This window comes from Lissotriton vulgaris, chromosome 12 (assembly GCF_964263255.1).
Source record: "Lissotriton vulgaris chromosome 12, aLisVul1.2, whole genome shotgun sequence".
In the NCBI taxonomy this organism is placed as follows: Eukaryota; Metazoa; Chordata; class Amphibia; order Caudata; family Salamandridae; genus Lissotriton; species Lissotriton vulgaris.
The window spans coordinates 87,838,338-87,865,450 of record NC_141700.1 but is presented as its reverse complement, the minus strand read 5'-3'; the positions used below and the strand labels follow the sequence as shown (position 1 = coordinate 87,865,450).

The following is a 27,113-nucleotide window of genomic DNA, read 5'->3' as shown; positions in this document are numbered from 1 at the left end:
AGGCACACGACCTACTTAGCACAACAGTGTCATTCATCCCTAAAGCGGGCATGAAAAATGTGAGGCCGATATCTAGTTCCTCTGTGCTATTCCCATTTTATGGGCACTATACTTTAGAGGCCGTTCACTGCCTCAAGTCCCACATACTGGTATCCGTTGTAATGCATTGAGGAGAGTGTGCCGGCATGTGCCGGCAACCCGTATAATTCTCTTAGATTGTCAAGTAATATTTTAGCCATTAACTACACCTTATACCAGACTGTACTATAAATGTTTAAAATGTAGGGATGTCTGCTGGGAAGATATATAACGTGTCTGAGTAAGATGGTCACATTCCTAAATAAACATAGCTTAGTAATATTTCACAGTAATTATTGTATGACTTATAGTGCTAGCATCTGTAGTTTTCACTACCTTTTGGGATTTTCAGATTTGAAGCCCCCTCAACCAGTCACAACCAGTCACACATTTATCTAAATGTTGGCTTATGATATATTGCAGAGGTACTGGGAAGTACTCCTAGATCCTTAACTTTTGAGTAGGTTTATGAAAGGATCGTCAGCAGATTTAAAGTTCTTGGTATAGAGTCCTCATGCTGTATATGACCTACTTTATTTGCAGAGCAGTGTCAGTTGCCTTTCCAATGAAGTCCCCTCTTATATTTTCATTGTGTTTGACTTTTGCTTTGCATATGCGATTGTTTATTTTGTTATGATGTAATTTGTATTCTCTGTTGAGGGTGCTTTTTTTTTTTGTCCATACATTTCTTTGTCCAAGATACCAGTTCCATCTAATGTGAGATTGATTGAGGACACACCAAATCCCTCCTTGGGTGTCATGTTTCTGCTTAATGTTCATCAGGCAAACGCCTAATCTCCAGTTATGATGAGGAGCTGATCTATTAAAGCTCTGGCCAGTTAAACCTAGAAGCCCTTGTCGAAGGAGGAGCACAAAGATGACCTTGAAATACTTGGTAATACTTTCAGTGTACACTCCGCCACTATGCTTAGCATTTCAGTGCTGTGTTGGAAGTTAAGGCAATCGGTAGCTAAGTGGCCGTTTACAATGGCGGCGGTCGGACTGCCGCCCGCTGTTGCCGCAGTCAGGAGACCGCCCGGGAAGCATGCATCGGTCGGATCGCTGCATTATATGACCGCCGTGCTGTCATTCGGAAAGTGCTCCATTCCACGGCGACTTGTGCTACGGCCAAGGAAATGGGCCGCAGCACAAGCCGCTGTGGTATGGAGCACCTCCATGCACTGTGTGCCATGCACCATGTCGTGCATGGCACCTGGTGAGTGGGGGTGCTACATGTGCCCCTAGGGCCACTTTACAGTGGCCTAAGATGGACGGGGTTCTGTTCGGGGATCTACATTTTTTTTCCGGCATCCTTTTCATGGCGTTCTTCCCCACATAAAAATGCTGTCAATGGCATATCGTAATCCCAACGGTGGTGCAATTCAGGAATATAATTCCGACCGCCACCCCAACACTCACACCTCCACCCCAACCGGACCGTTGTGTCTCCGACCGCTGGCCTTGTTGGTCTGTCGGTGTGCGGACCGAGCGGCATCACAATGAGGCCCTACATGCTTCTTTGCATTAGTTAGCCAGCTGGATATGGGCATATTACTCCTAGTAGATGGGAATTATGGACAACCACACTTATTTCTTTGCTCTATGTCTAGCTACACCAATGGATCTACTTTGCTTACATTTAACTTAATTCCGTGCATGTTCTATAGCATATATTTTTTTTGTTCTACCCGTGGCACCTTTCTCTACGCAAAGTATACGTGATTCTGCTGTACATACACTGTGTTGTGCTGGAAGACTCAACATTCCTTTTCACACAATCCATAATTGCGCAGCACCTTTTGTGGTATACCCGGTGCTTCTTGTGTTTTTTTTTATTTATTTTTTTTTAACCAGGGATCATTTCATATTGGTTTTTTTCCAGATGATTGGATGCTCAATAGTTTTTAAAGATTCTAAAACAAAAAAGTGACCTTCAGGAGAAGGGATGCCTGTAAACAAACGTAGACCATATCAATTTTTCTGAATCCATTTTAGATTAATGTCTGCCATCAACTTTATCTGCTGGCTAGAATAGACATCTGACACTCATTGCCTTTCCTACTTACTAAGTGGTTGTCAATTGTGTGCATATAAATATATGAATAGAATTAAAAGAAAGGGTGCTTGCCCCTTAAACGTTTAATATGAGATGTGTCACAAACCTTTCCAGTCAATATTCTAGGCTTGGATGTACAACATTACAACGCATGCTTTTACATCGCATGCTATTACAACGCGGGTTTTACAACGCATACCATTACAACGCATAGTGCTTTGGGGCGCTGGATAGTGAATAGTTTAATTTACTATTCCAACTCCAGTCCCCGTGGATAGTAGGGAAGGTGTTGGACAGTAAATTGAACCTATTCCCTATCCTAGAGCGCCCCCCAGCGCAATGCGTTGTAATGGTTTGCGTTGTAAAAGTTGCGTCGTAAAGGCACTGCGTGGTAAAAGTTGCGTTGTAAGTGATGTTTCCCTCTAGGCTTTTGCCATGTATCTTATTGGGCAGTAATCCTCTTTCGGTGAGGTATTTATTAAAGGTATTTCTAAATATAAAAAAATATATTAAACCTAATATTGCCCCCCCCCCCCCCCCCCTTCCCCCTACGAGAATGCCTTTTTCAGTGTACATCAAGCAGTCCAGCTGATGAGGATGATAGTCTTCATCTTTTGTAATTGTTGGCCTTCTGCTCTGAAATTTAAAAGTGCGCTCTTAGAAATAGTCTCTAACACTACACATATTGAAGTAACTGCTACTTCTAGTAACACATTATCTGATGGAGACTTCTAGTTGCATATTCCATATGTTTGAATTTCCCAGGCATCAGATCTGGAAACGTTTGTGTGTGCAGTACCCCTTTCACGTCGAGTGGCTCAGTTCGACTCTGCATGATGGCGATGTTAATATCTTTTATGACATTGCGGTCACCTAGTAGGCACCACCCTGGTTTGCGGCAGACCGTTCTTTCCACGTCAGTTAAGCGCTGATTCGAGGAAGAGCTTCCTCTGTCAGTTTTTTGACATCTTGTGTGCCAAAGATGTCATCTAGATGTACAGGCGGGTCTGTCAGTAACAGACCTCCACCTCGTCTGCTTGTGGTGCTTCGAGTGACACCACAACACAATGTCTTGCTCGGATTGCTGGGCCATGGCTCCAAAGGCTTTGAAGCTCTTTGCGGCCCGACAGTCACACCGGCTAAAGCGACTCCTCGGAGGTCCAGTTCAAGTAAGAGAAGGTCGTGGGACCCGCTCAGGAGCCCCAAGTCCTCTTCTTACTGGAGGTCCTTGGGACACTCTGGCAAGAGGCACAAAAAAAGAAGCCCAAACGGACTCAAACTGCACATTGTCTGTCATCCGTCAATGAGACAAATAAGGAGCCTAGATGCTCTAGGCATGATTCCGGGGAGCCAGATTCGACTCCATGCTTCCTCCTGTTTCTGGAAGCTGGCGTGCCCCCTCCCCTCCCCTCCCCCCCCCCCCCCCCCCCCCCTCCCCCCCCCCCCCCCCCCCCAGGCCATGCACCCTGTATTTGAGCAGGCCAATACCGCCTTTTCGTCATGCCAGCTCGGAGGAGGCCCCACCAGCAATCTGCTCCGGTCACTGCCGGTGGGGTCTCATGGATCCGATTCCATATCTGGGTAAATTGCTAGGAGGGCCAATGTGACCTTCCCAGTCATTGGACCCGAGGTCGATGCCTAATACTCTGATGTTGCTCGCTAGCTCGCTGGTGCTGGCAGAGCCCAGAGGCTCTACGTTGTTGCCTCTGTATTTTTGGAAGTTTCAGGCATGGGTGAGGCTTTAGAGGAGCCTATGGACCCTTTAGAACGACAACTTGTCGTTCCTATGGAACGGTTGGACTGGTATGAGGATCTTGGGGATGCCAGTGGACTGGACATATCTAGAGATACTGGTATGCTCTTTCCACCTAGTGTGGTTACAGAGGAGGGGACAATCCTTGGTTGTGAGGAGGGCAGTAGAGGTCTTTGGCCTGGAGCTACCATCTATGCAGGTCAGGACTAATCTAACCGAGATGCTTCAGCCCGTGGCTTCCATGCCTGAGCCCTTTAACCCGTTAAGTGCTGCCGTCGGCCGTTAAACATCCGGAGCACTACCTGGCTGGTGCTGCGCACGTTCAACTGCAGACGCAGCGGTTAACAGGTTAATGAACCACTAACAAATGTCCTTCTAAAAACGTGTTCCAAGTCTAGCACAGGGGCTCCTGTGAACAGGACAATTGCATGCTGCCATTGGCCTGCACCGTGCGATCCAAGGTTCCTCAACCTACACCCCACCCCTGAGTTTAATGGTTCAGGCTTCAATATCCCTTGGAGCATTCCCATCCGCTCTTCCAGATAGGGAATCCAAAAGGCTGGAAGCACTTGGGAAGATGTTTTCTTCTACCAGCCTGGCATTGCGGTCGGTTGAATACTGCATGCTTATTGGGGCTGCTTCTCGCATTCCCTTTGGGAAACTGTTAAGCAAGTGCTACACAAGTCCCGAAGGAGGCCCGGGCCGTGCTCTCCCAGGCAGTGAAGGATGGGAGAGATGCAGCAAAATTTTGAATTATGTGTGGTTTGCACACGACTGACTCGTTTAGTCAACGCTGGCCTTACAGCGCCACGCCTGGCTGAGAACATCTGGCTTTGTGGGTGATGTCCAGGCTAACCTCACGGACATGCCCTTTGACTGGATTAGTCTTTTTGGTGAGAAATCGGACTCTGTTTTCGGGAGTTTCAAAGAGTCCTGGGCCATCTCTGTTATACCTCGAAGCCAGTCTAGCTTTCGCCCCTTTTGTGGCAATGGAGGGGTTTTTCAACCTTGTCAGCCATATCCCATCCACTGTCCTGCACAGACTCCCCAAGTTGTGCAAGGATGTGGACACGGTTCATTCAGACCTTGGAATGGTAGCCAGAAGTAGTCTGCCACGCACCCAGCTGCCGCCTCCAAGCAATCCCGGTTTGATTCTGCAAGGCCATGTTACTCCTGTCGGGTGGAGAATTCAACACTATCTCTTCCGCTGAAGGTCCATAGCATTGGACAAATGGATCTTGCAGATCATTCAGGAAGGATATTCTCTTCCTTTTTTCTTTTCTTCCCCCCCCTTTACAGCCTACTCAAGAACAGCTGGCGTAGGATCATATAGCATTACTCCAAGAGGAAGTTTCAGGTTTCCTGGCTAAGGGAGCTTTAGAGCAGGTTCTAATTTCAGAAGTAGGTAGTGGTTGTTTCCACTACTTTCTAATACCCTATTCTAGACCTCCGATTCCATATCTGGGTCCATATCAATCTATTCCTCAAAAAGGCGACATTCTAGATGCTCACGTTGGTTCATGTTTTGTCCGCCCTAGACCAAGGAGACTGGCTAGTTGCATTAGACTTGCAGGATGTATATTTTCATATCCCCATCCTGCCTGCCTACAGGTTTTACCTGTGGTTTAAGGTAGGCCACAAACACCTTCAATTCACTGTGCTCTCCTTTGACCTTACCAGCGCCCCTCGGCTGTTCACCGAGGGGATGGCAGTGATCTGTGGTGGTGGTTGACGAACCACGATTGCATCAGAGGCAGATCCCTCTTCCAACCAGATCTCTCAGTAGTGACAGATGTGGCATTTCTGGGAAGGGGTGGCCATCTGGGAGATGTAGAGATCTGGAGGCACTTGTCTCTGTAGGAATCAGGGCGCCACATCAGTTTGTTGGAGCTTCTGACGATCTGACTAGCATTAAAAGCTTTTCTTCCCTCTGTCAAGGCAAAGTTAGTGTAGGTGGTCAAGGAAAACACCACCACCATGTGGTACTGCTACAAGCGGGGCAGGGTGGGGTTGTAGACCCTTTACAAGAGGCCCCACATCTCTGGACGTGGCTGGAACAGCAGGCTATTACCCTGGCATTTCAACACATGGCAGGTCTCTGAAGGCTATGGCGGACTAACTCAGCCATCTATGCCTAGTAGATCATGACTGGCGGCTCCAGCTGGAGGTAGCGCAAGGTTTCTTTCAGCCGTGGGATGAGCCTTGCTTAGATCTGTTACTCTGAAGAGGACACGCAATATCAACAGTTTTGCACGCTGGAGTTTCCAAAGCAGCTATCCTTCGGCCACGCTTTTTGTTGCGAGTGGAGCTCAGGCCTCCTGTACGCCTTCCTGCCATCATTTTTGTAGCTCTAGACTGCGCTTGCAGAGTCTGCTATCCAGAGCTTTTTCAAATGAACATAGGTCCTCCGGTCAGGCTGCCCCTTCAGGAGGATCTTCCGTCGCAGCAGCAGGGTAGGGTCCTCCTCCAACCCCATCAACTCTCTGCCTCCTTGCGTGGAGATTGAGCAGTGACAGTTGATAGCTTTTGACCTTTCTTCCAATGTATGTAATGTTATTTTGGCGGCCCTCCTCTACCTACCTATGCCTGCCGTTGGTAAAAATTTGTAAAAAAATTGTACAGAAAGACTATTGACCTTAATATTCTTCTTTTTATTCTTACCCTTGCCTGGCAGGGCTCTGCTGTGGTGTGGGTACTCTCGGTTTATCTGTCTGCTCTGTATGCTAACTTGCAGCTGCCGGACCAGCCATCTTTATTCAAGTCTCCTGCTGCAAACAGGTTCTTAAAAGGGCATGTACATATGTTTCCACCTACCCCAGTTGTCATGCTACAGTGAGACCTTCATTTGATCCTCACATTTCTTATGAGTGCTTCTTTTAATTATTTTGTTTAATTGTCCTGCTCTCCATGAAGACAGCCTTTCTGGTGGCGATATCAGTCCGAAGGGTGAGTGAATTACAGGCTTTATCATGCAGGCCTCCCTACTTCATGACTTTTATGAATAAGGTGGTGCTTTGCTTCTTACCAAAAGTGGTAACCCCATTCCATCAATCACACTGCATAACTTTTTTGCTCTCCCGCATCCCTCTAAGGAAGAGGAGCGTCTCCACCATCTGGACCCAAAAAGAAAGTTTCTGTTCTACATTAACTGCACTTTAGAGATCTGGTGGTTGATCCACACTTAGTGGGTTACGGGGAGCTAAAAAAAAAAAGTCGAACAGTACAGAAAAGAACCATTTCGCGCTTGGTCGTTATCTGCATTAAAATATGCTACGCCCTGGCTAGGAAGCAGTCTCCTGAGCGCTTACTGGCCCATTGTAACAGGGGAAAAGCTGCGACCACCGCGTTGGCTTGTGGTATCTTAGTCCTGGACATCTGCCGGGCTGCCACGTAGGTGACTCTGCACACCTGTGCCAAGAACTAATGCCTGGACAGTCAGGTCCACAGGAGCGGCATTTTTCCCGTTTGGTCCTGCATTAAATTTAGTTTAGAAAATCTCTCCGCAGACCACCACCAGGATGGTATGGCTTGGGTATCTATTCAAAGGTAAGGAATCTACAGCTTGAAGTCTTATCATACACGTTACTTACCTTCGGTAGCGCATTATCTAGTAGAGGCAATATCTAGCTGCAGATTCCTTACAAACTCGCTCATGCCTCCCCATTCCGCGGGCTCATTTGATAGGACTAGGATTACTTCCTTTTCAGGGCCCTAGGTATGACCCACACAAGTCCGCTCACTTCATGGCTATGCGCTTCTGGCAAGGAAAAGTGAAAAGTAACTGCCAGCCACACGCCTGGTTGGCGCCTATATAAGTGACTGCAATGTCATTACCGACAACTCCGTCGTGCAGAACCACCATATGGCGCTCGGGAGTACTGCTCACGCAAACGTTTCCAGATCCAGCATAACGCCTTGGAAACTCAAAGGTAAGGAATTTGCAGCTTGGTAGTCTCTCTACCAGATAATGCATTACTGAAGATAAGTAACTTGTTCAATACTTCATGTCATTAAAGTGTTCAGATAAGTGATCACGCATTGAGCTTGGTGTTCCCCTGATCTGTTTCAAAATTAAAGGTGCTCTTGTTTTATTATTCAGCTTTCCTGTACCATAATGCTATGAAGTGGGCCATCTTCTCTGGATTCTTAAAGGGAGAATGCGATTTTGCATTCTACAAACCAGCATCTATCTGGTAATGTGAACCTTAAATTTCACCTGCCACGACTAAACTATATTCCCACTTTTTAATTTCCAGGACTGTTTGCTATCTAGGATAAATAAACCATTTATTGTCTGGGGCAAATTGGGTAGACAGACAGGGTTTTTGGGACCTGAGAGCAGTTTTCATTCTCTCTCCTGCCTTGCGTAGCCTGGGATGCCATTAAACGCATTGAAGTCAGAGCTACTCCATGTAGCTTAAACAAGCAGCCAGGCCAACACTTGGAGAGACTTCTTCTGGCCACCACACTCATTTCTCCCGCCACAACCTACTCATTGTTGGTATTTTTTTGCTCCCTGGCAGTTGACTTCCTGCTTTTCACACAGGCCACTGCTCAGTTTCTTGTAGCCATGTCCCCACCTGCTCCACACAATTTCCTGCTTGTTGTTCCCAAGGTGTGGCACTGTATCCCACCTCTGCGAACTTCGTGGCAGTTTCTTTATCACACCTCCTTTCACCTTTTTTCCTCCCAACCCCTCTGCATACACCAAGTGGGAGTTAAAATTTCCGCTCTTCCTCTCCTACAGTTCCCGCCCAACATTTTGTGCCTGTCTGAGAAATAACGCAAACTTTGCTTTTTTGACTCCAGTTTTGTTTTGCAACTGCAAAATTTGTCAAATACGCCCAAGGTGTCCAGATAAATGCACCTGAATTTGGACTCCTGGGCCTTCATTTTCACCCAAAAAATTAACTGTTCAATTCATCATGTCCATCAGTAGCCACAGCTTTTATAACTGACACTGGTGGACAATACCAGTCAGTCAAAGGCATAACAGGAGAGGAAAGTGCAACGCCCAGCCCTACTTTGTTCTCTTTTCTCGCCACATTTCTTTAGTTGCCCTCACTTTAAATGAGGCTGCAGATTTAGGAGCACAAGACCAGACAAGAAGTGACTTATGCCACGTTAAAAGAAAAGCATTGGTAAACAAAACCAATAGGTCTCTTCTGTGCAAGATTTATTAGCTTTGCCATATTGTACTGCAGCTTGAAAGCAAATAAAACTAGCATTGGCAAAGTCAATAGGTCTCACCTACATGATAGCTAATGGCTTTTGTGTCTTTTAACTATGCTGTACAACATCATGACTGAAAGCTGATGACATTACTCCATATTTTTCTAAATATTTTTCAAGCCATTTATAAACACTAGCATATTAAGTGCTGGTGCACAAGTAAAAGTAGCTCTAAAATGGGAGCAGTGGAAGGAAAGTATGTAAAGAAAATGTCTCCGGCGCATGCAGTGACTAACCAAGACCTAAAAAAGAAGCGCTGACTGGGTCGACGCTGGAGCTCTATTGCTTGTTTTTTTTTTTTTAAGCATTGCTGCTGTACCATTCAGTGACATTGCAGGTAAAGTTTTTTTTGGCTAAGAAACTGGTTCTTCGGAGATCTGTTACACATTAAAAATTTACCACAGGCTACCAATAGCATTCTAAAATCCTTTTTAGCTCAACCTATAGTGTCCTTCGTGAGTGATTTAAATAGCCTTCTCTTGCAGAAGAAACGAGAATTAAGTGCATTCTCATATAAATACCAGCCTCTGACAATTCTTCATTGGCCATCCAGTATCCTACCATTTTAAGGGTACACTTCTTATCCCCAACCTTTACTGTTTGATCACTTACCTTTTGCAACAAGTTGTCCTTTAGCTCTTTCTCCCATGTTTCTTTAAATAGGTCTCCATCGGTCATGACAAAAGTGTCAGCATGACTTGTAGAAGACATCACAGTCCTAACCCAGATCGCCTTTCGTCACCGACCAAGACTGTCATCTGTAGTTTGATTATAAATTCCTGGAACATGTTGCTCTGTGAAATCCTGTTCTTATAAGACCACGATCATCTACTTATTCTTGAAGAATCTTTCTTTATGAAGGCTAAGATTTTTGACTTTTCCATTTTAAAAATTGCACCCCACAAATGGAGTTTTTAAACCACCAAAAATACAATCAGAGCTTCATGTTTGATAATAGAGGAATACTTTTAACTTCCTCCAAGTCTCCTAAATTCACAAGATTATAGTCTTGTCACCCCCATTCCTCTTCGATGTAAAACTACATAACCTCATGTGTTCTATGTAATCATAGTGTTGCAGTGATGATTTTACACTCTGAAAACCTGTTGCCACCTTAAGATCCATCTTCAAAGAATTGAACATGCATTGATCCCCACTGAGGTAAAACTCTTCTTCCTTAATCCTTCATGGGTACTGTTCTAGTAGCCAGATCTATACATTCCTAGGAAAAGCAATACCTCCACCTAGTTTGGTGTTGGTATTACTCTAATAGAACTATTCTGTTGGTCTAATGCCATTTGTTGAACTTCAGTGGCATTGATAATGCTGTTCTTCATTAATTCCATAAATTCAGAATGCCATCTTGGTAATATTTAATCCCTCATGTCAATTAAAAAAAAAGCCTTCCATTCCCCATTTAAAACACCAACGCTGCTGATAGGAGGCAGAAGGCCATTGTATTACCCAAAAGGTGGCTATAAAACACCTGAGACTCTTTGATTAAGCTCATGGCAGGTCGATGCTAAATACAGGCTGGAAAGAACTTTGCACCTGCCAACAGATATTATTTTTAAGAAATGTTTAAGTCTTGTTGAGAGAACGTAGGTAAACACAAACATCTTTCCAGATGGTTTACCTATCTGCATCGCTAGGACAAAAGTCTGTACCTTCACATGCCTCGATAAAGCCAGCATCGAAGAAGCTTTTCAGGTCTGCAGGCATGGCTCCCCCCTCAACAAAAATAGAGCACACCTCTCTAGGGAACCGACACATGTTTCGATTTATTTTATGGGCATACCCATGTAAAACGCCAAAGAGTCTTGCTGAAAATGCCATGGAACTATCTTGCATACAAATTTACTAGATTGAACAATGACAAACTCCACCTGGTTATTCCTTGGATCTTGACCTATACTCAAACCAGCAGATCAGTAGTATGGTCTATTACCATTCCTAACTGTTTGAAGTGGCCACCCCAGCACATTAGCACTCTTCACATTAACCTTTCAACTCAATGTTCGCAATTTAAAAAAAGACTTGCAATCCTATCTGTTTTACCCTTAACCCCCAGGACATACATTAGGTTTCAGATCTTCTACAGACCCTTTAACCTTGAAATGGCATCAAGACTCTATAATTGGGGAGAGAATGTGGCCAAACGGCTAGGGTGGTCGACTGAGCTGGGGAATCTGGTTCGAATGTCATAAGGGGCGCTCAACATTCTGTGATTCTGGGCAAATCACTTAATCTCCCAGTGCGCAACTAAAATGAATGTCTGCCTGTAAAGTAACTGGTGCTCATGTAAAACTGTCTGATACCTTCGGGTCTAGATTGCGCTACATAAAACTACACACAAAAAATCTAGAATTTATTCTACTTCCCTAATTTCAATTGGATGATTCCCATTCTTACCATTTTCCACTGCAATATGTTCTTTTCACAAACCTAATGTCACCTTTTGCTGCAAGCATTATAAATTGAGTCCAGAACTGCCCATTCTTTGCTATCTTCCCATTGTCCAACTAACTCGCAACGAAAGCATGGGGATTTGTGTGATTTTGAGTATCTCTACTTTTCTAGATCCTTGGTTTTAATATAAACAGATTTTATGTTTACCTTGTTGTCTGTTCCTCTATGATTTATGAATATAAGCAAATGAGCAAATTCTTCCCCTTTACAGTGGTTAAAACTTTACTTGTTGATAGGTCATCTTTTAGATGTAGTTCATGGACTTTATCCAAAGTCTACTTTAACATAAATTGATCGCTGATACGTTCCTCGGTTGATGACCCAAAAGTGCGCATAATTTCCTGAGAACTGTAGGATACACCTTCATAGTTTCACCCTCCTTTTGTCTCCTCATTCTCAAATGACTGCAGTTGAAGATTGTACGTTCACATCTGCACCTTCCTCTGTTGAAAGATCGGGTAAGTTGTAAAAATAAGTTACCTGTCTGCTCCCTATCAGAACGTCCTTAAAATTGTTTTTTTTCTCTGGCTTTACCTTTCTTCCCCACAACTAGGTATGATGACCAAAAACATTCTCCCATTTCCTCAATTTGAGTGGGGACTCCCCAGGAGACGTTAAAAACAGGCCGTGGTGCTGTAATAGTTTTCCATTTTGACCTCTGCCAGTTTTAAATTAAGCAGATAATGCTATCAAACAAGATAAACAACAACTAGTATAAACTGATTTCCAGTATTATTACTAAAACTATCCACTTGAAAAGTATTTCTGATAAAGTGATTCCATCAACATTTAAGGAAGTGCCTCATAAATGTTACTTCGCTATGACCTAAATGCACCACTGGTTTAACGATTTACTTCTACCTCTACACAAACACTCTGAAAAGTAGTTCCAGGAATTAAGTATATAGACACAAAAAACAAGGGAGTCTTCTCAACTCGTGTTAAACTCATGAAGCCTGAAACACCAAATTGCACGAAACTTACAGAAATGTTATCTTGCTACAGTTCAGTCTGTTAAACTGATATAGTTGCAGGGAATTACAAATTATAAAGCCTGTTATTTGGCTAACCTTATGGTTTTGCTGCCGTCACATCGGAGGAAACTTTATTTTCCTTTCTTTTTTCAATGCCCTTCGATTTACCTTTAGCGATGTTCACTGGAGGTATAGAAAAGTCCTTTGACATCGAGATGACTGCACGTTCCATGGCATGGCACCCTGGATGAACTAGCGCTGTTTTGAATGTGGTAGACTGTGACAGGAAATGTCACAAGAAGTGTACTTATCAGTACAGTGTCGGAAATACCTTGCTTTCTATGATGGGTAAAAGATTCTTCCCAGACTCCAAGGAGCAATCTGTGCTCAGTCCACCAAATGTGTGTTAAAATATGTTCTCGCTGTCTCCATGTAGATTGTATACTGTGAGACACTGTCACGAACCTGGACAGCTATGGTTGTGCTTTTCAAAGCTTGAAATGAACAGTTTTTGCTGATTTGACAGTGACCACTATATCCAAGTCAGGTTGTACCAGTGGGTTTTTTCTGAGCACCCTGTCCACTACCATAAGGCCAACCATACAGCACAAAATAACTGACTCTAGAAAGCTGGGGTGTGAATATTTTTTTTAACATATTGTAACATATCATTATATGTTACAGTATTCTAAAGACCCAATCGTGCACCAAAATTCCTACCATAAACAACCAGAAGGTGGAAACGAAGCCAAACCTGGAAGTTTCAAGAACTCTAACATTTCATGAGCAAAAAGTTGATTACTCAAAGCTTTTAAAGGCATTGTCGGCACATTTTTTTAATTTTAATTTTATTTTTTACATACTATTGTATATGCATTAAGGCAGCAGCGGCACCAGTCGTTCTCTTGCATCGTTTTCCAAGAACAGGGTGGTTTTTGCGCTGAAAGTTCAACTAATTATATTGCTTCAAAAATCATCTAGGAATAAGGAAAATAAGAACAGCTTGAAGGACAATTCCTTTTTGATGGGGGAGGGGTAGGATTCCTTTTTGGTGGGGGAGGGGTAGGATTCCTTTTTGGTGGGGGAGGGGGTAAGTCCTAGGAACCAAGACTTACTGTAACTCCATGTATCCATGTGTATCATGCTTTTTAGGTATCTCCTGTCGACAGTTGTTAGCTACATCTGGTTGAAAAGACCTGTTGCGAACAATACCAATACACGTTAAGTCAGCCCATTGCTTGTAATTAGTTGACTTGTCTCTCATATTTGTGTGCTCCTTATTCAGTGGCTTTCCTTCCTCCTCGTTGGTCTCTTCCCTGAAGCATAGCATTTTAATCATCCTTTGATTGGATGCCTGCTGTGCTTCTATGGCTCACATCAGGGAACTACTTTTTAAGGTCTCGCACCTGTTCGCGCTGCGTCACCAGCGAGATCTGTTGTCGACTTGCCTCGGAAGGGGGACAGGAGATGGGCACGCGCAGGGCGAATGGAGGCCGGGAACGCGCCATGAACGCGCACGTAGCGCGATGTGCCAGTCTCCTGTCGCCCTTCTGTCCTCGCAAGCCTCATAAAGCGTTACTTTAATTTCTACCCACCCCCCGGATCCACGGCCCGTCGGCGCGTGCCGAAGTGCTCCTCTCTGGCAATCACAGCACACCTTGGCATCATTCACAAATACCCACAACACCCCTGATCATCAGCAGCAGCACCTCTGGGGTTCTTACCTCGAAGTCCTCTCCAGACTGCAGCAGGGGTGGAAACTTAAGCTTCATATTCTCCATGTCCCCGAGCCTAGCTGGTGCGCAGGGTGGAAGAAAGGCGGAGCGGTTATGATGGTAGTACAGGTGCCATGTGTCCCCGCCTTGGGCGCCCTAGCGGCCCCCTCTCTGGGCCGCACGAGCTGCGCAGCACCCATAGGAGTACGGCGAAGTCTGCAGGCGCTGCCACTGGACACGAGCCGCAGGCCACGCCGATGTGCGCGCTCCCGCGTGCATGGTGCTATTTCACTTTCCCTTGTTCACAATGCGACACACGTCGTATTTGCATTTCTGACCTGGAGTACAAAAATGAAGCAACAACCACCAGTAGTATAGCTACGTGCTTGTACGAACGAAAGTGGGAAAAATCCAAGGGGAGAAGGCAGTTTATCACAGATACAAGAAGACTCCGCTTGCTTCAGTAGGTGAAGCGCTGATGCACTTTGATGAGCAGATGGGGGCACAGGGACTGTGGTGGGCGGGAGGCGGGGAAAGTGTCAGGAGGCTTTGCATGGTGCACTGATGCAGCCGCGTGTGGGAGTGACTAGGATCGGATTCTGTGGAGACTGCCCGATGCAATCATCGGTTTGCGCTGTCCGGATGAGTTCCCATGATGCAGGTCTGCTCGGCTTGTCCGAGACCACTACGAAAGGGCTGTATTTGCCTCCTCCTACCAGTCGGCATGAGCACCGGTTGCACTACACAAGGACACATTTATTTTTAGTAAGCACGGAGAGATTAAGTGATTGCCCACAATTACAGGGTGCTGAGCTGATGCTGAGACTCGAACCTGGCTCCCAAAGTCGGCAGCTCAAATGCTTATTGGATTAGATGTCGCCTCTGCGGAACGTTTATGTTGGGCGTTTCCGCCTTGCACCGGCGCTAGAAAGCCCTGAACACAATATCAATAACGAAAAATCCAACTTTTTCTGCTCCGTGCTAGACAAGGCCAAAAACAGATCAAGAGAACTCTTTGACATCATTAGAAAACAAACATCCAAGCCAACGACTAGCCTCGTCCAGCCCTCAAAAACCTTATGCGACAATTTCGCCAGCTTCTTTAACGAAAAAATCAACTTGATGGAACTCTCTGGACCTTAAAGATTGCTCTCCAACAAGCGAAATCACCTCAAAGGCGACCAGCAACAACCTGGTCTTCCTTTGACCCCATCTCAGAAGCGGAGATCCTCAAATTTATCTCCTCCTCCAAGCCATCGTCTCACAACCTCGTCCCTATTCCCTCTTAAATACCTCTCACCTCCGTTCTAAAAAAAAAGTGAATATTCCCTTTCATCTCTATGCAGACGATGCACAGATCTACCTGGAAACCTCCTCCCTTAATGACATTCAAAGACTCAACAATACCCTCCAAGTCCAAGAATGGCTATCAACAAACCACCTCAAACTCAATCAGGAAAAAACTGAGATCCTCCTCGTCTCCAACAAGGAAGAAAACCCGCAAATTGTTGAATGGTTGAAAGCCATTGATTCCCTCAACGGAAATCTCACCCTGGCAACCTTGACCACAAACTATCCATGTCAAATCACATCAAGAACTCCGCCAAGAGCGCCTTCCTCAATCTGAAGCCCTTCAACGGAATCAAACCCCTCATCCCTCCCGCTGACCTCAAGCAAGCCACCCAATCCCTGGTGTTGTCCAGACTGGACTATGGGAACGCAGTTCTCTCTGGTACAGCTCTTTCTCACCTAGCCCCGCTCAAAACCACCCTCAATGCTGCAGCCAGAATGGTCACCAGAATCAAGAATTTTGACCACATTACTCCTGCACTCAGATCTTAAATGGCTCCCAGTTGAAATGCGGGCCAGCTTCAAAACTGCCTGCTCACACACAAAGCCCTGCACACAGGGAAACCGAAATACTTAGCCTCCAAACTCAAGAAAGCCGGACAAGCAAGAAGCCTCAGGAGTTCCAACTTCCTCCTACTCATTCCCCAAAAAACACGTGAACCAGACTGCTGCCTGCTCTTTTGCAGGAAATGCTCCGAAAATCTGGAACGCCATCCCAGTCAACATCAGAACCACCCCTTCCTTTCCAAAATTCAAAAGCCTCCTAAAAACCTTCTACCTCAACCGCGCCTTCCCGAAAGCAATTACGTGACGCTCTCACCACCACAGGCTGTCACCTGATAGCGCGCCCTCAATGCGCAGCCTTTCAGTTTTTAATCCGGTGCCGCTTTGTGAGCGTTCACCGCCATGTGAACATTTTATCTTATGCACGTACTTAAAAGGTTGCTCCCCTGAGCACCAGGAAGTGACGAGAGTTCCAAGTAAGGGAGTCAAAGTCGGGCCAACGTACTTTAGGTCCAGCTAGGAATGCCATATCACTCCACAGTCGCCACACACGACATCTCGTTTCACATCCTGGGGAAGCAAAACCATTCTGTCCTGCCGTGCACGTGACCTGAAGCGGAGCATGCATACGTGTTCAGCAAATCCGCACTGTCCGCAGCACACGCTACTCACTGAGATATGTGCAGCAGAGTTTGGAAGAACAGCGCGAGCTGTCACTACCACTTCGGGAGTTTGCGCAGGGGTACAGTCGGCGACAGCGCAGTTGTCGCCATGGGCTCTTTCTGGGTACCAAACGTGATCATGGTATGATTCATGCACTTTCTGCTAATAAATGCTAACGTTCCTCACTTTACTGAAGGAAAAACATGATTTTATTAAAGAGACAGCTACATATTATCCCATCTGTCTCTTTTAAACAATCCTAACATTAAACAGAACTGTCTAGTTCCATCTGAAGTATTTTCTGACTGCATCACGAGCTAAGATCTGTACCTCAGGGGTCTCAGCAGTTTATTACCTCGAGCTGTCTGAAGCTATACTTTTTCAGCAGTTAACATTGCTACACAAATACCGATTCAAAGACACCCGTAGCATAATATAGCTGAGATATCCAAGAAAGCCATTCAACTACAAACCTCGTGACCCAGTGAGAGGAAAAAAGAGGCGTGACCTGTGGGTTACTCAATCTTTATCCTCGGGGGTCATTTTCTACTTCTCTGGGCCCTGTCCTTTAGAAAGGGGGGTGGGGAAGTCCCAGGAGCTTCGTGGAAGGATGGGAAACACACTTTTTACTCATTCACACTTTTTTATAATCATACAGCTCCCAGTTTTCCGTTTTTACAGATTTTTACAGATAGAGACAGAAAATGTTTCCTGTCGGTATATATTTTTTTTAAAGCGGGGAAAATACAGAAAATTTGGATCGGGGAAAATACAGAAAATTTGGATTTTTGTGAGACTTTTAGCACTCACCTTAATGATTTTCAAGCCAACATCTGAGCAGACAGCATGGGAAGTTAAACAAGCATGCAATAGGGCTCACATTTGCGAGAGTTTGAGCTATTGGCATTGTAAATGACAATGCTTTTTATTTGTGTTTTGAAAACGCGCAAGCGGTGTTTATAGTCCTTGCTTACGAGAAGCAAGGCTGGCAGTAACTGCGCCTCTTTTACTGCCTCCCTTGCTTCAATAAGTACAAAGTGCGTATTTACACACCGCTTGCAAGTTTTCAAAACACATAAATAAAAGGCATTGTCATCTACAATGCCAATAGCTCAAACTCTCGCAAATGCGAGACCTATTGCCTTACAAATGCTTTTTATTTTTCTTAGTGGACTTAATGGGAGAGCAAGTGTTTTCTTCTGCAGGTGCTACCTCACCCATCACATCGCCACCACTTAGGCACTGTTGTTCCCCATTCCTCCCAACTCGTCTGCACAGAAATGGTTATTTTAAGCAGGGTTTGACAAAAAAGCACACATTATATATATATATTTATTTGAGTTTATCCCCTGCATTCCACCTGTTGCATTAAAGTTCATTCATTGGACCACAAAGGCAGCCTTCATGGTACTGGGGGGAAATTGAGCAGCAGCTCTCAAATAACTGGCCTTTGATGCTAAAGTTATAGTTAACATGACTGCAAAGATGTGTCTTCTGGAGGCCCGTAAATCTGTTCACTTGGCTGCTGCTGAGGGCCAAACAGTGCTAGCATTTGTTTCAGTTCCGAGGAAAGTAAATTAGACCTTGGATAGGGGTTTCCTTTAAATTCTGACACTTATTCTTTTTAAATTTAGTTTTGTACCTTTTGGTAAGAATTGAATTTAGCGGAGAGTTGCAGGATACCATAAAAATTATTTTGATCTGCGGTATTTTGAATTTATTTTTTTTAACTTATTTACAAGCAAGCATTGGCAAAGCATCATAAAGGCAAGACCTATTGGCTTTATCAATGCTAATTTCTTTATCCCGAATATCTCATACTTTGTGATTGGCTTGACCTCAAAGATATTTACATTCTAAACATTCCTCATTTGTTCTGCAACTTTGCGCTCCATTATTCAGTTACATGGGAAGATTTTGGGTTGCTATTTTCAACCTGTTATGTTGAAATAATACTGGATCATTTCATATGAGTTGTAATTATTCTTTAAAGTTGGTAATAAATGCATATCTTCATGAATAGGCATATTAGAGCTCGAGTTGAGGAAAAAAATCTTATTTGAAGCCTCCCCTTGAAGAATCCCTCTTGGTTACTAAACGCGCCCATGATATTCTAGATTTCTATATTAAGATTTGTCATAAAATATTGCAGCTATGCATGAAAACTTGAAACAAGGTATTTTCCAAGTTCAGTCCAATTAAAATGGCTTTTTAAGTCCTCATACTTTCTTCAACAATAAAAGAGCAGGATCCGATAGCATTGTTGCATAGCAGAGGCTGACTTTTGCATACTTTCCCATCCAAAGCTTAGCCACACAGTAAACCGTCTGTTTTTGTGCAAGGATAATGGACAGTGGATATAGTTTAGAGCTGTGCTTGAGTTCCTATTGAAATGCTTTTTTCTTTCTTTGAAATCATTTTTGTCTGCTTTGCTGAAAATTTCCCTAGTGCAGTTTCTCTTCACCAGTTATTTAAAACTATGCTGCATTTAATGAAAAAGTCCCCCAAAACGTGGTTATTTGCATGTTGCTTATCTAATAAAAAAAATGTTATTGTCTTGTTTAGCCATAAATACCTTAAGAGTCATGGGGGTGTGGCAAGATGGCGGTATATCGGAGGCTTCAAGTGAGCTCAGAGTTAGTCCGATAATCCTGCTCAATCAAGGCCAGCCAGCTTGCCGATTTCACCGATTGCCTGAAACGGTCCTCCCCAGGACTGAGTACATGTGGGTGCCAGAGTGCTGCAGTTGGCGGAACGATCAACATCCGGGAACCTAGGACGGGTCTAACCATGAGGATGTGTTGGAGCCACAATACCTGCTGGTAGTGGGAGCAATGAAACACTCTGTAAAAGGATCACAAGCGATGCATGGTACCTGGGGCCCAGACTAATTGAGGTGGTTTTGCACGGGGCAGGCACAGTTTGTGTTGACCATGGGGGTTAACTTTGCTTGCACGCCATGATTTGTTGTGCAACAATCATGCGAGGCCTGCCAAAAATTCAGCTGCAAAAGCCCTGTGCTGCAGAGGTGGTGACTGGATCGTCGGCAAGATTGTGCAGTGGACGACTGGCAGCCCTGCAGAAGGGATGCCTGCAGCGCATGATACTTGGAGTGGGCCCTCCAACTATCAAGGAATGAAAGGACAGCAACCCCTCCCCCAAGTCTTTGAGGTACCTTTGTGGCTGGGTTGGGGGGGGGGGGGTTGAGAGAGACATGGTAGGGCACTCTCCCTCCAACTGTTTGACTGTGCCCAAGTGAGCTTGCAGAGGCTGGTGGCTGAGTGAAGCACTTGAAGAGACATGGGGCCATCCTTAAATAATGAGTGTTTAGGAGCCCCAGAGAGGCCCCACAGCTGCAGGAAGACCCACATTGGACTGGCATCGCCCCTGCTAGCAGAGTACCTGAGTGGCCAGGTGGCTGGGGACTCCTGTGGGGGCCTAGCACTTCATGAGAGCCTGGCCCCTTGAGGCTGGGGCACTGCACTTGTTGGAAGCCCTAGCCATTGCTTCACCTGGATTAGACCTCCGCTGCGCACTCCTGCCCCTGGGAGAACATTTTGGATGGATCAGATGTACGCTCCAACGATCCTCTTTTGGTGCTATCTGTGCGAGTGCCCGAGGAGGACGATTTTCCAGAACTCGCCATTTGCCTGCACCAACAAAGTCCAGCTTCCCCCTCCCCTAACCCCCACAGTTGTGGCTCGAAGGACTGCAGGGCCAAGGCAGAGGCAATGCCCTACAAGACTGTGTTGATGTACGAGCTAAGCATCTGACTCTGGGCGACTAGTTGACGGGTGATCTCTCATTGACCAATAATTCTGCGGGAAGGCCCCCGAGGCAGCATACTCTCCTCTGACTCCACTGATTGCCTCTGTAATGCCAGAAAAATAGACCTGAAAATTGGACAGTCCTCCTGTGATCTAGCTGTCACTTCTCCATCTAATGTGATCATGATGGGAAAGCCCAGATCCACAAAGATTGACACCCAGTCATGGCGAACCAACGCCGCCCTCTGGTTCCACAGACACTGCAGTGGGTACCCTGCAGCAAATAGGAGTCGCCCTCAATGCGCGCGCCCTATTAGAGAAGATTCTCTGTACTATTATGGAAACCAAGACGTCGCAAAGGCGAAAATAGATGCCGTCTCCTGTGTGAACCTCCTGAGGGCGGACCATTGTAAGCCAATGAACCGCGTAGGCGATGTGGAATCCACTCTGACATCCATGCACCCCACGGTCCGAGAACTACAAACTTAATTGAGTACCATGAAAGAAGAGGTGGCCTTGTTCCATTGTAGGGCATAGGACGCTTGAGGCGCCACAATATCACTTTCCTGTGCTTCCCGAGTGCTCAGAGGGACCCAGTTGTACAGCTGTTCATGGAAACTTGGCTGATAACCACGGTCCTGGAGAATAAAGCCCCAAAAATGTGCTCCTTGGAGCGAGTGCACCGTATCCCTGGCAGACCGCCACCACCCCGAGCGCCTCCTCGACAACTCATCTACCCGCTACTCCGTTACAGGGACCAAGACCTAATCCTGCAACAATACAGAAATGTAGTGATTGCAGCTTATCCTGACCTTTCGGCCAAAGGTATAGCAGGAAACTTGGGCACGCCAGAGCAAGACCAATCTTAGACCAGGCAGCTGCAGAACTGGCTTGAGCAGTAGCGACATCCTCACAACACAGCCCACATCTCTTCACCCTCCTGCGGTCCAGACTTCTTCTAACTCTGGGGGCAGATAATGCCACTGAGCGCTCTGTCAACACCGCCCCACATAATGCTCCATGCGTCTGCACAACCCAAAACTTCAAAAGATGGCTGGCACAGCAATACCTCCATGGTTTTCGGAGACTCTGGCCTCCGCTAGATTGAGAATTTGTGTTTTACTCTCTGGTCCATGATATTCATACCTGGGTGCGCTAATGCTACTATTGAAGTACTTGGTACTTACCCTCTTGGATCACTGCCCCCCTACAGGTTACCCTGGAGTGGGGTAGGCCGCGGCCAAGGATAACTACTTGGAAGATGCAGACAAAGAGGCAAATGGAAGCGCTGTCAGACCCCCCATTTAGGCAAGACATGGCGAAGTGCATTACCCAATATTTTGACTTAAACAATGGCTCTACACACTTCTGAGCACTAGAGTGGAATGTAAAAAAGTAATGTGGGGTCACTGTGTGGCAACCGTGGGGGACTCCACTAGGGAGAATTGATGGCTCTTGAATGGGAATTGCGACCTTTGGAAACAGGTGGCAAACCGCACTGCAACTTCGAGCAGTTTCAGCAGATGTGTAAACGAAGCAATGAAATTAAATGTAGGTTTTTATAGAGCGCATGTATGCCGTGGCGTTTTAGCGCTTACTACCATGGAGGGCAACCGGGAATTCAACCAGCCAGTTTAGTACAAGTGAATAACCAGGTTTTGAGTTCTTTCCTGAACTGTAGTAGATTGTTTCGGTGTATAAGATGCAGGATGAAGCAGAGGCGCAACTTGGAAAGCACAATTATAAGCTGCGCATAACCGTGTCCCACATAGAGGGAGACTGCTCGGGGAGGCTACTAGTATGGCTTGTGAAGGACGATCAACGACTGTCATCGATCTGTGTAATTAGGAAAGACGAGGGATCGCTGATCACAGCGCAGGCGACCATCAACGCAGTTCTGTGGTCATTACCAATCGATGTACAAGATGGTGGACACTCCACCTCCAAAGCAGACACATGGGTTTCTTCGAGACTTAACACTGACTTTATTTCCCCCCCCCCCCCCCCCCCCCCCCGTCTCCCCCTGCAAAGGGCTGACCTAGATGAACCTCTTCAATTGGAAGAAATGTGGGTTGCAAATGCCCTAATTGCCCGGAACAAGACGCTGGGCACAGATGGGCTGACAATCGAGTAGTATGCCACCCTCTTAGCCCATATTGCTCAATATTTATTGGAGATGTTCAACGTGGCTAGGACGATAGGACACTCCCTGACATAATGCAAGAAGCCTTAATCGTGGTCTTGCCCAAGCCGGGACCGAGACCCACTGTCTGCCCCTACCGGCTATTATCACTCCTGATTCTGATGGATATATCTGCCTGTGGATTCCTCACCTTTTGAATTATCCCAATGCACAGCATTCCATGAAAACCTTTCTCCATAGCTCTCCCAGGTTGATGAGGACGTCGCAATGCATCTGCTCCGCACGCAACTCTGCATGACGCCATCAGAGGACCTTGTCTGTGTGTTAACGTCCGTTGACTATTTTCCAGGCCTTCAACTCGTAACACTTTTTCCAGACTCTCTATTTTTGGGAGATTTCTTCATTCTCTTGCTGCACCTTTTGTAGCTGGTGAAGAGGTCTCCGAGGAAGTCACATTTCAAGCTGTGTAGGGAACGCGGTGGACAAATGTCCATTACAGACCCGCATGAGGACTACCCCTGGTGCTCATCAGACCATGACGTTGAAGATTGTTCATTGTGTAAGCAGATGAATCTTATGGCCTTGAAAGAAAGGGAGGCTACGTTTATGGCTAGGGCCAAGAAGCAGAAGAGGGGTCATCTAAGATCTAGGTACCAATCCAATCGGATCGCGGATGCCTGCGACCCCCACATTGCATGGTCCAACGTCCACGACGGTGAAACCATCAAAATCATGAGCTCCGTCCCACGTCTTACCCATGCCCACACCACGTCTTCAACAAAGCCAGCACAATCATCGCACCCCATTTCCGGAAAGTCATCAACACCTCCTTCGAGACAGCAACCTTCCCAGAAAGCTGGAAGCACGCCAAGATCAACGCCTTACTCAAGAAACCCAAGGCGGACCCCAAGGACCTCAAGAACTTCCATCCCATCTCCCTGCTCTCGCTCCCGGCGAAGGTCACCGAGAAAATCGTCAACAAGCAACTGACCCGCTACCTCGAGGACAACAACATCCTGATCCCATCCCAGTCCGTTTTTCGCAGCAACCACAGCACCGAAACCGCACTCCTCGCCGCCACAGACATCAGGACCCTGCTCGACAACGGAGAAACAGCAGCCCTCATACTCCTGGACCTGTCAGCCGCCTTCGACACGGTCTGCCACCAGACACTAGGAACCCGCCTACATGACGCCGGGATCCAAGAGAAGGCCCTGGACTGGACCACATCCTTCCGCTCCGGCAGGACGCATAGCGTCTGCCTCCCCCCTTTCAGCTCCACCGCCACCGAGATCATCGGCGTACCCTAGGGCTCCTCCCTCAGACCAACGCTGTTCAACATATACATGGCTCCCCTCGCCTACGTCGCCCGTCAGCACAACCTTAACATAATCTCCTACGCCACCCAGCTGATCATCTCCCTCACCAAAGACCCTCACACCACCAAAACCAACCTCAATGAAAGCCGTCGCCAAATGGATGAGGAACAGCTGACTGAAGCTGAACTCTGATAAGACGGAGGTCCTCATCCTCGGATCCACCCCTTCAGCCTGGGATGACTCCTGGTGACCGACATCACTGGGAACAGCCCCGACACCCACCGACCAAGCACGCAACCTGGGGGTCATCCTAGACTCCACCCTCTCCATGACCAAACAGGTCAACGCCGTCTCCTCAATCCTGCTTCAACACCCTACGGATGCTCCGCAGGATCTTCAAGTGGATCCCCACCGAAACGAGAAGAGCAGTAACCCTGGCCCTCGTCTCCAGTAGGTTGGTATACGGAAATGCCCTCTATGCAGGATCATCAAACAAGCTCCGAGACGCATCGGCATGGCTGATCCTCGACATCCCCCGCGGCAGCCACATCACACCCCACCTGAGACCTACACTGGCTCCCCGTCAAAAAGAGGATAACCTTCAAGCCCCTCATCCACGCACACAAGGCCCTCCGCAACGCCGGCCCAGTGTACCTCAACAAACCACTCAGCTTCTACACCCCTACCCGCCAGCCTCGCCCTCGCCACAGTGCCGCGCATCTGAAGAACTACCGCCGGAGGCAGATCCTTCACCCACCTCGCCACCAAGACCTGGAACACCCTCCCCACCAACCTACGGCAGACCCTAGACCTCCTGGCCTTCATACGACTTCTCAAGACCTGGCTCTTCGACCAATAGCAGCACCCCCCACCCGCCCAGCTCCTTGAGACCCTCACAGGTATGTAGCTTGCTTTACAAATGTCCTGATTGATTGATACTTCAAGGCATAAGAAGCGGCACCATGGGGGTCTGCATCGCTCTTCTAAGGGCGGGTCTCCGAAAGTTGGTGTGCTCAAGTCCAAGACTGCATCGTAGAGATGAAATCTAACTCAGTCTCCAGCACCAGGGCCGAGAACTCACTCCGATTTGGTGCTTCCTCATATGGTGCCGGACTCCTCGAACAGGGATTTGGTCTATCCAGCATTCCTGACTGGTGTGTCCGCATGCCACATGGGTCTGCTACTTTATTCGCTTGGTTTCCCACCTAACTTCCAGCAGGCTCCTGTCTTGCCATTCATGCCCACGTCTCCTTTGACCTTGCCTCCTCCGGCACATAGATTGCCGGTGACTTTGCAGAAAGGTCGTGATCCTTTGTTGAATGATTAATCCCCAGCACCGTCTGGATCCGATCCGGCACTGGTTCATCCACAACCGGCTCCATCGACTCAGCCATTGGATGTTCCTGTAATGCCAGTTCCGAAGTCACTGATGCCGCCTTTGAAGCCGCCGATGTAGAGAATCAAATCCCGTAGGGAGGCACAAAAGCTATTCGAAGAGGAGAGATCAGGAATAGCATGACGGTGAAATTGTGGAGTTGTATCCCGATTTCGGAGGTCTGCAGGATGCAAGTGGATTGGATACCTCCCCTGAGTGGGAGTTAGTAGTGCCTAAAGGTTTGCCACTTTCTGAGGTAACTCCTAAGTGCACCTGATATGCCCAGATGTGGGTCACAGGCTCATTGTGCCTCTGGACAAGCTAGCCTGGCTGATGAGGGGTGATACCCCAAAATCGGTCGTAGGATGCTTGTTTCTGGTCCAGGGAGGGCTTGGCTTGGCAGTAAGGGCTGGACTATTTCCAGGAGGAGCAGGGTCAAGACTGATTTGCTTACGGCTGGGTCTAAACTGGAGTGGCATGGTGTGCAAAAGAACAATGGATTTAAACCAGACCTGTTTACTGGGGGTGAATGCTTTATTTGTTCCGCATTCATCGGCATTCCATCCATCATTTGTGTCTTATGCTTTCTCAAGATCATAGTTGGGCACAGACTGTTACAGCGCAACATCAGGACCTTGTTGGTGGGCAAGGCCGTTTCTCGACCACCATTTGTAGGTGAGCACAGTCTTTGAGTGGGTGGGAGCGCATCTGGGTCAACTGACAATCCCGGGCCAAAAACAGTCTTTAATCAGTACAATAATTAACAGTACTTATTTGCCCGGGCAATGTATTACAGAGCGTAGACAAACTTGTTGACCTGCTTAGTAGGGCACATCAACAAACACACGAATAGGAGAGGAACACCCTGTAATTCAGCAATATAATTAAATAGGAGATACTCTACTGGTCTATCAACTGAGGAGCCACTGGGGAGAATACAAAATGCCAAAGCTCCACCTCCAGGTACACATAATCTGCAGTTAATACCCTGTAAGTTATCTTGTCTGACAGTTTTTTCCTCCACACTCACTGACACCCTATGTAGAGAAGAAAATAAGATGAGCACCCATGAGACTCTTTCAAAGTACACTCTTGGACGAGGCAATATGGTACTCAAAGCTACTGAATAAGTCTGTACATCCACAACAAATGTCTGCCTCAACACTCGAGCCTCCTCACAGAATATCACGGACCATTGTAACACCCTTCTCTTCAGGACAATGAATCTTACACATTGGCACCTGAAGTCTGAGTCTGGAGATCCTCAGCTCCTGAAACAGTACATGCAAATTAATAATCAGCCTTTAAGCCACAGGCTTATGAGAATAATTGGAAACTATTTGTACACACTTGCTCCAGGAAACAAACCCTCCAAACCATTTTACCAGATATTTCTGTTCCTTGTTGCCTCTACAAACTTTGATTATCATACACTTCAATCATTTCACCATCTGAAATGTTCTACAGGCCAGGGTCGGATTGGGATCACAATTCGGCCCGGGCACTGACGAAAAAAGTGGCCCATATTTAAGGGGCGTGGCCCATATTTAAGGGGCGTGGCCCACATTCAAGGGGCGTGCCCTTTCATGAAACACCATTTGCACAGACAAGGAATGAAAGTGGGAGGATACTGTTCTTGCACACGACACAGGGCCAAGGTGACAATGGCCTACATGCTGAGCAACTAAAAAAAATAGCAAGGCCCCTTTTTGTCA

At 46.5% G+C, this 27,113-nt stretch overlaps 1 protein-coding gene across 8 annotated transcripts in view; it reads left to right on the top strand.

Moving 5' to 3' along the window:
- The window catches only part of ELAVL1 (ELAV like RNA binding protein 1), a 96,013-nt gene that overhangs the window by 25,836 nt on the left and 43,064 nt on the right, over positions 1-27,113 (top strand). For 4 of the 8 annotated variants that reach the window (XM_086947294.1, XM_086947292.1, XM_086947295.1 and 1 more), the window contains exon 4: positions 11,999-12,046. The exons of the other annotated variants lie outside the window; for them this stretch is intronic. In XM_086947294.1, the coding sequence (XP_086803420.1) occupies positions 11,999-12,046 (48 nt within the window). The remainder of the gene's footprint in view (positions 1-11,998; positions 12,047-27,113) is intronic. 8 annotated transcript variants of the gene reach the window in all.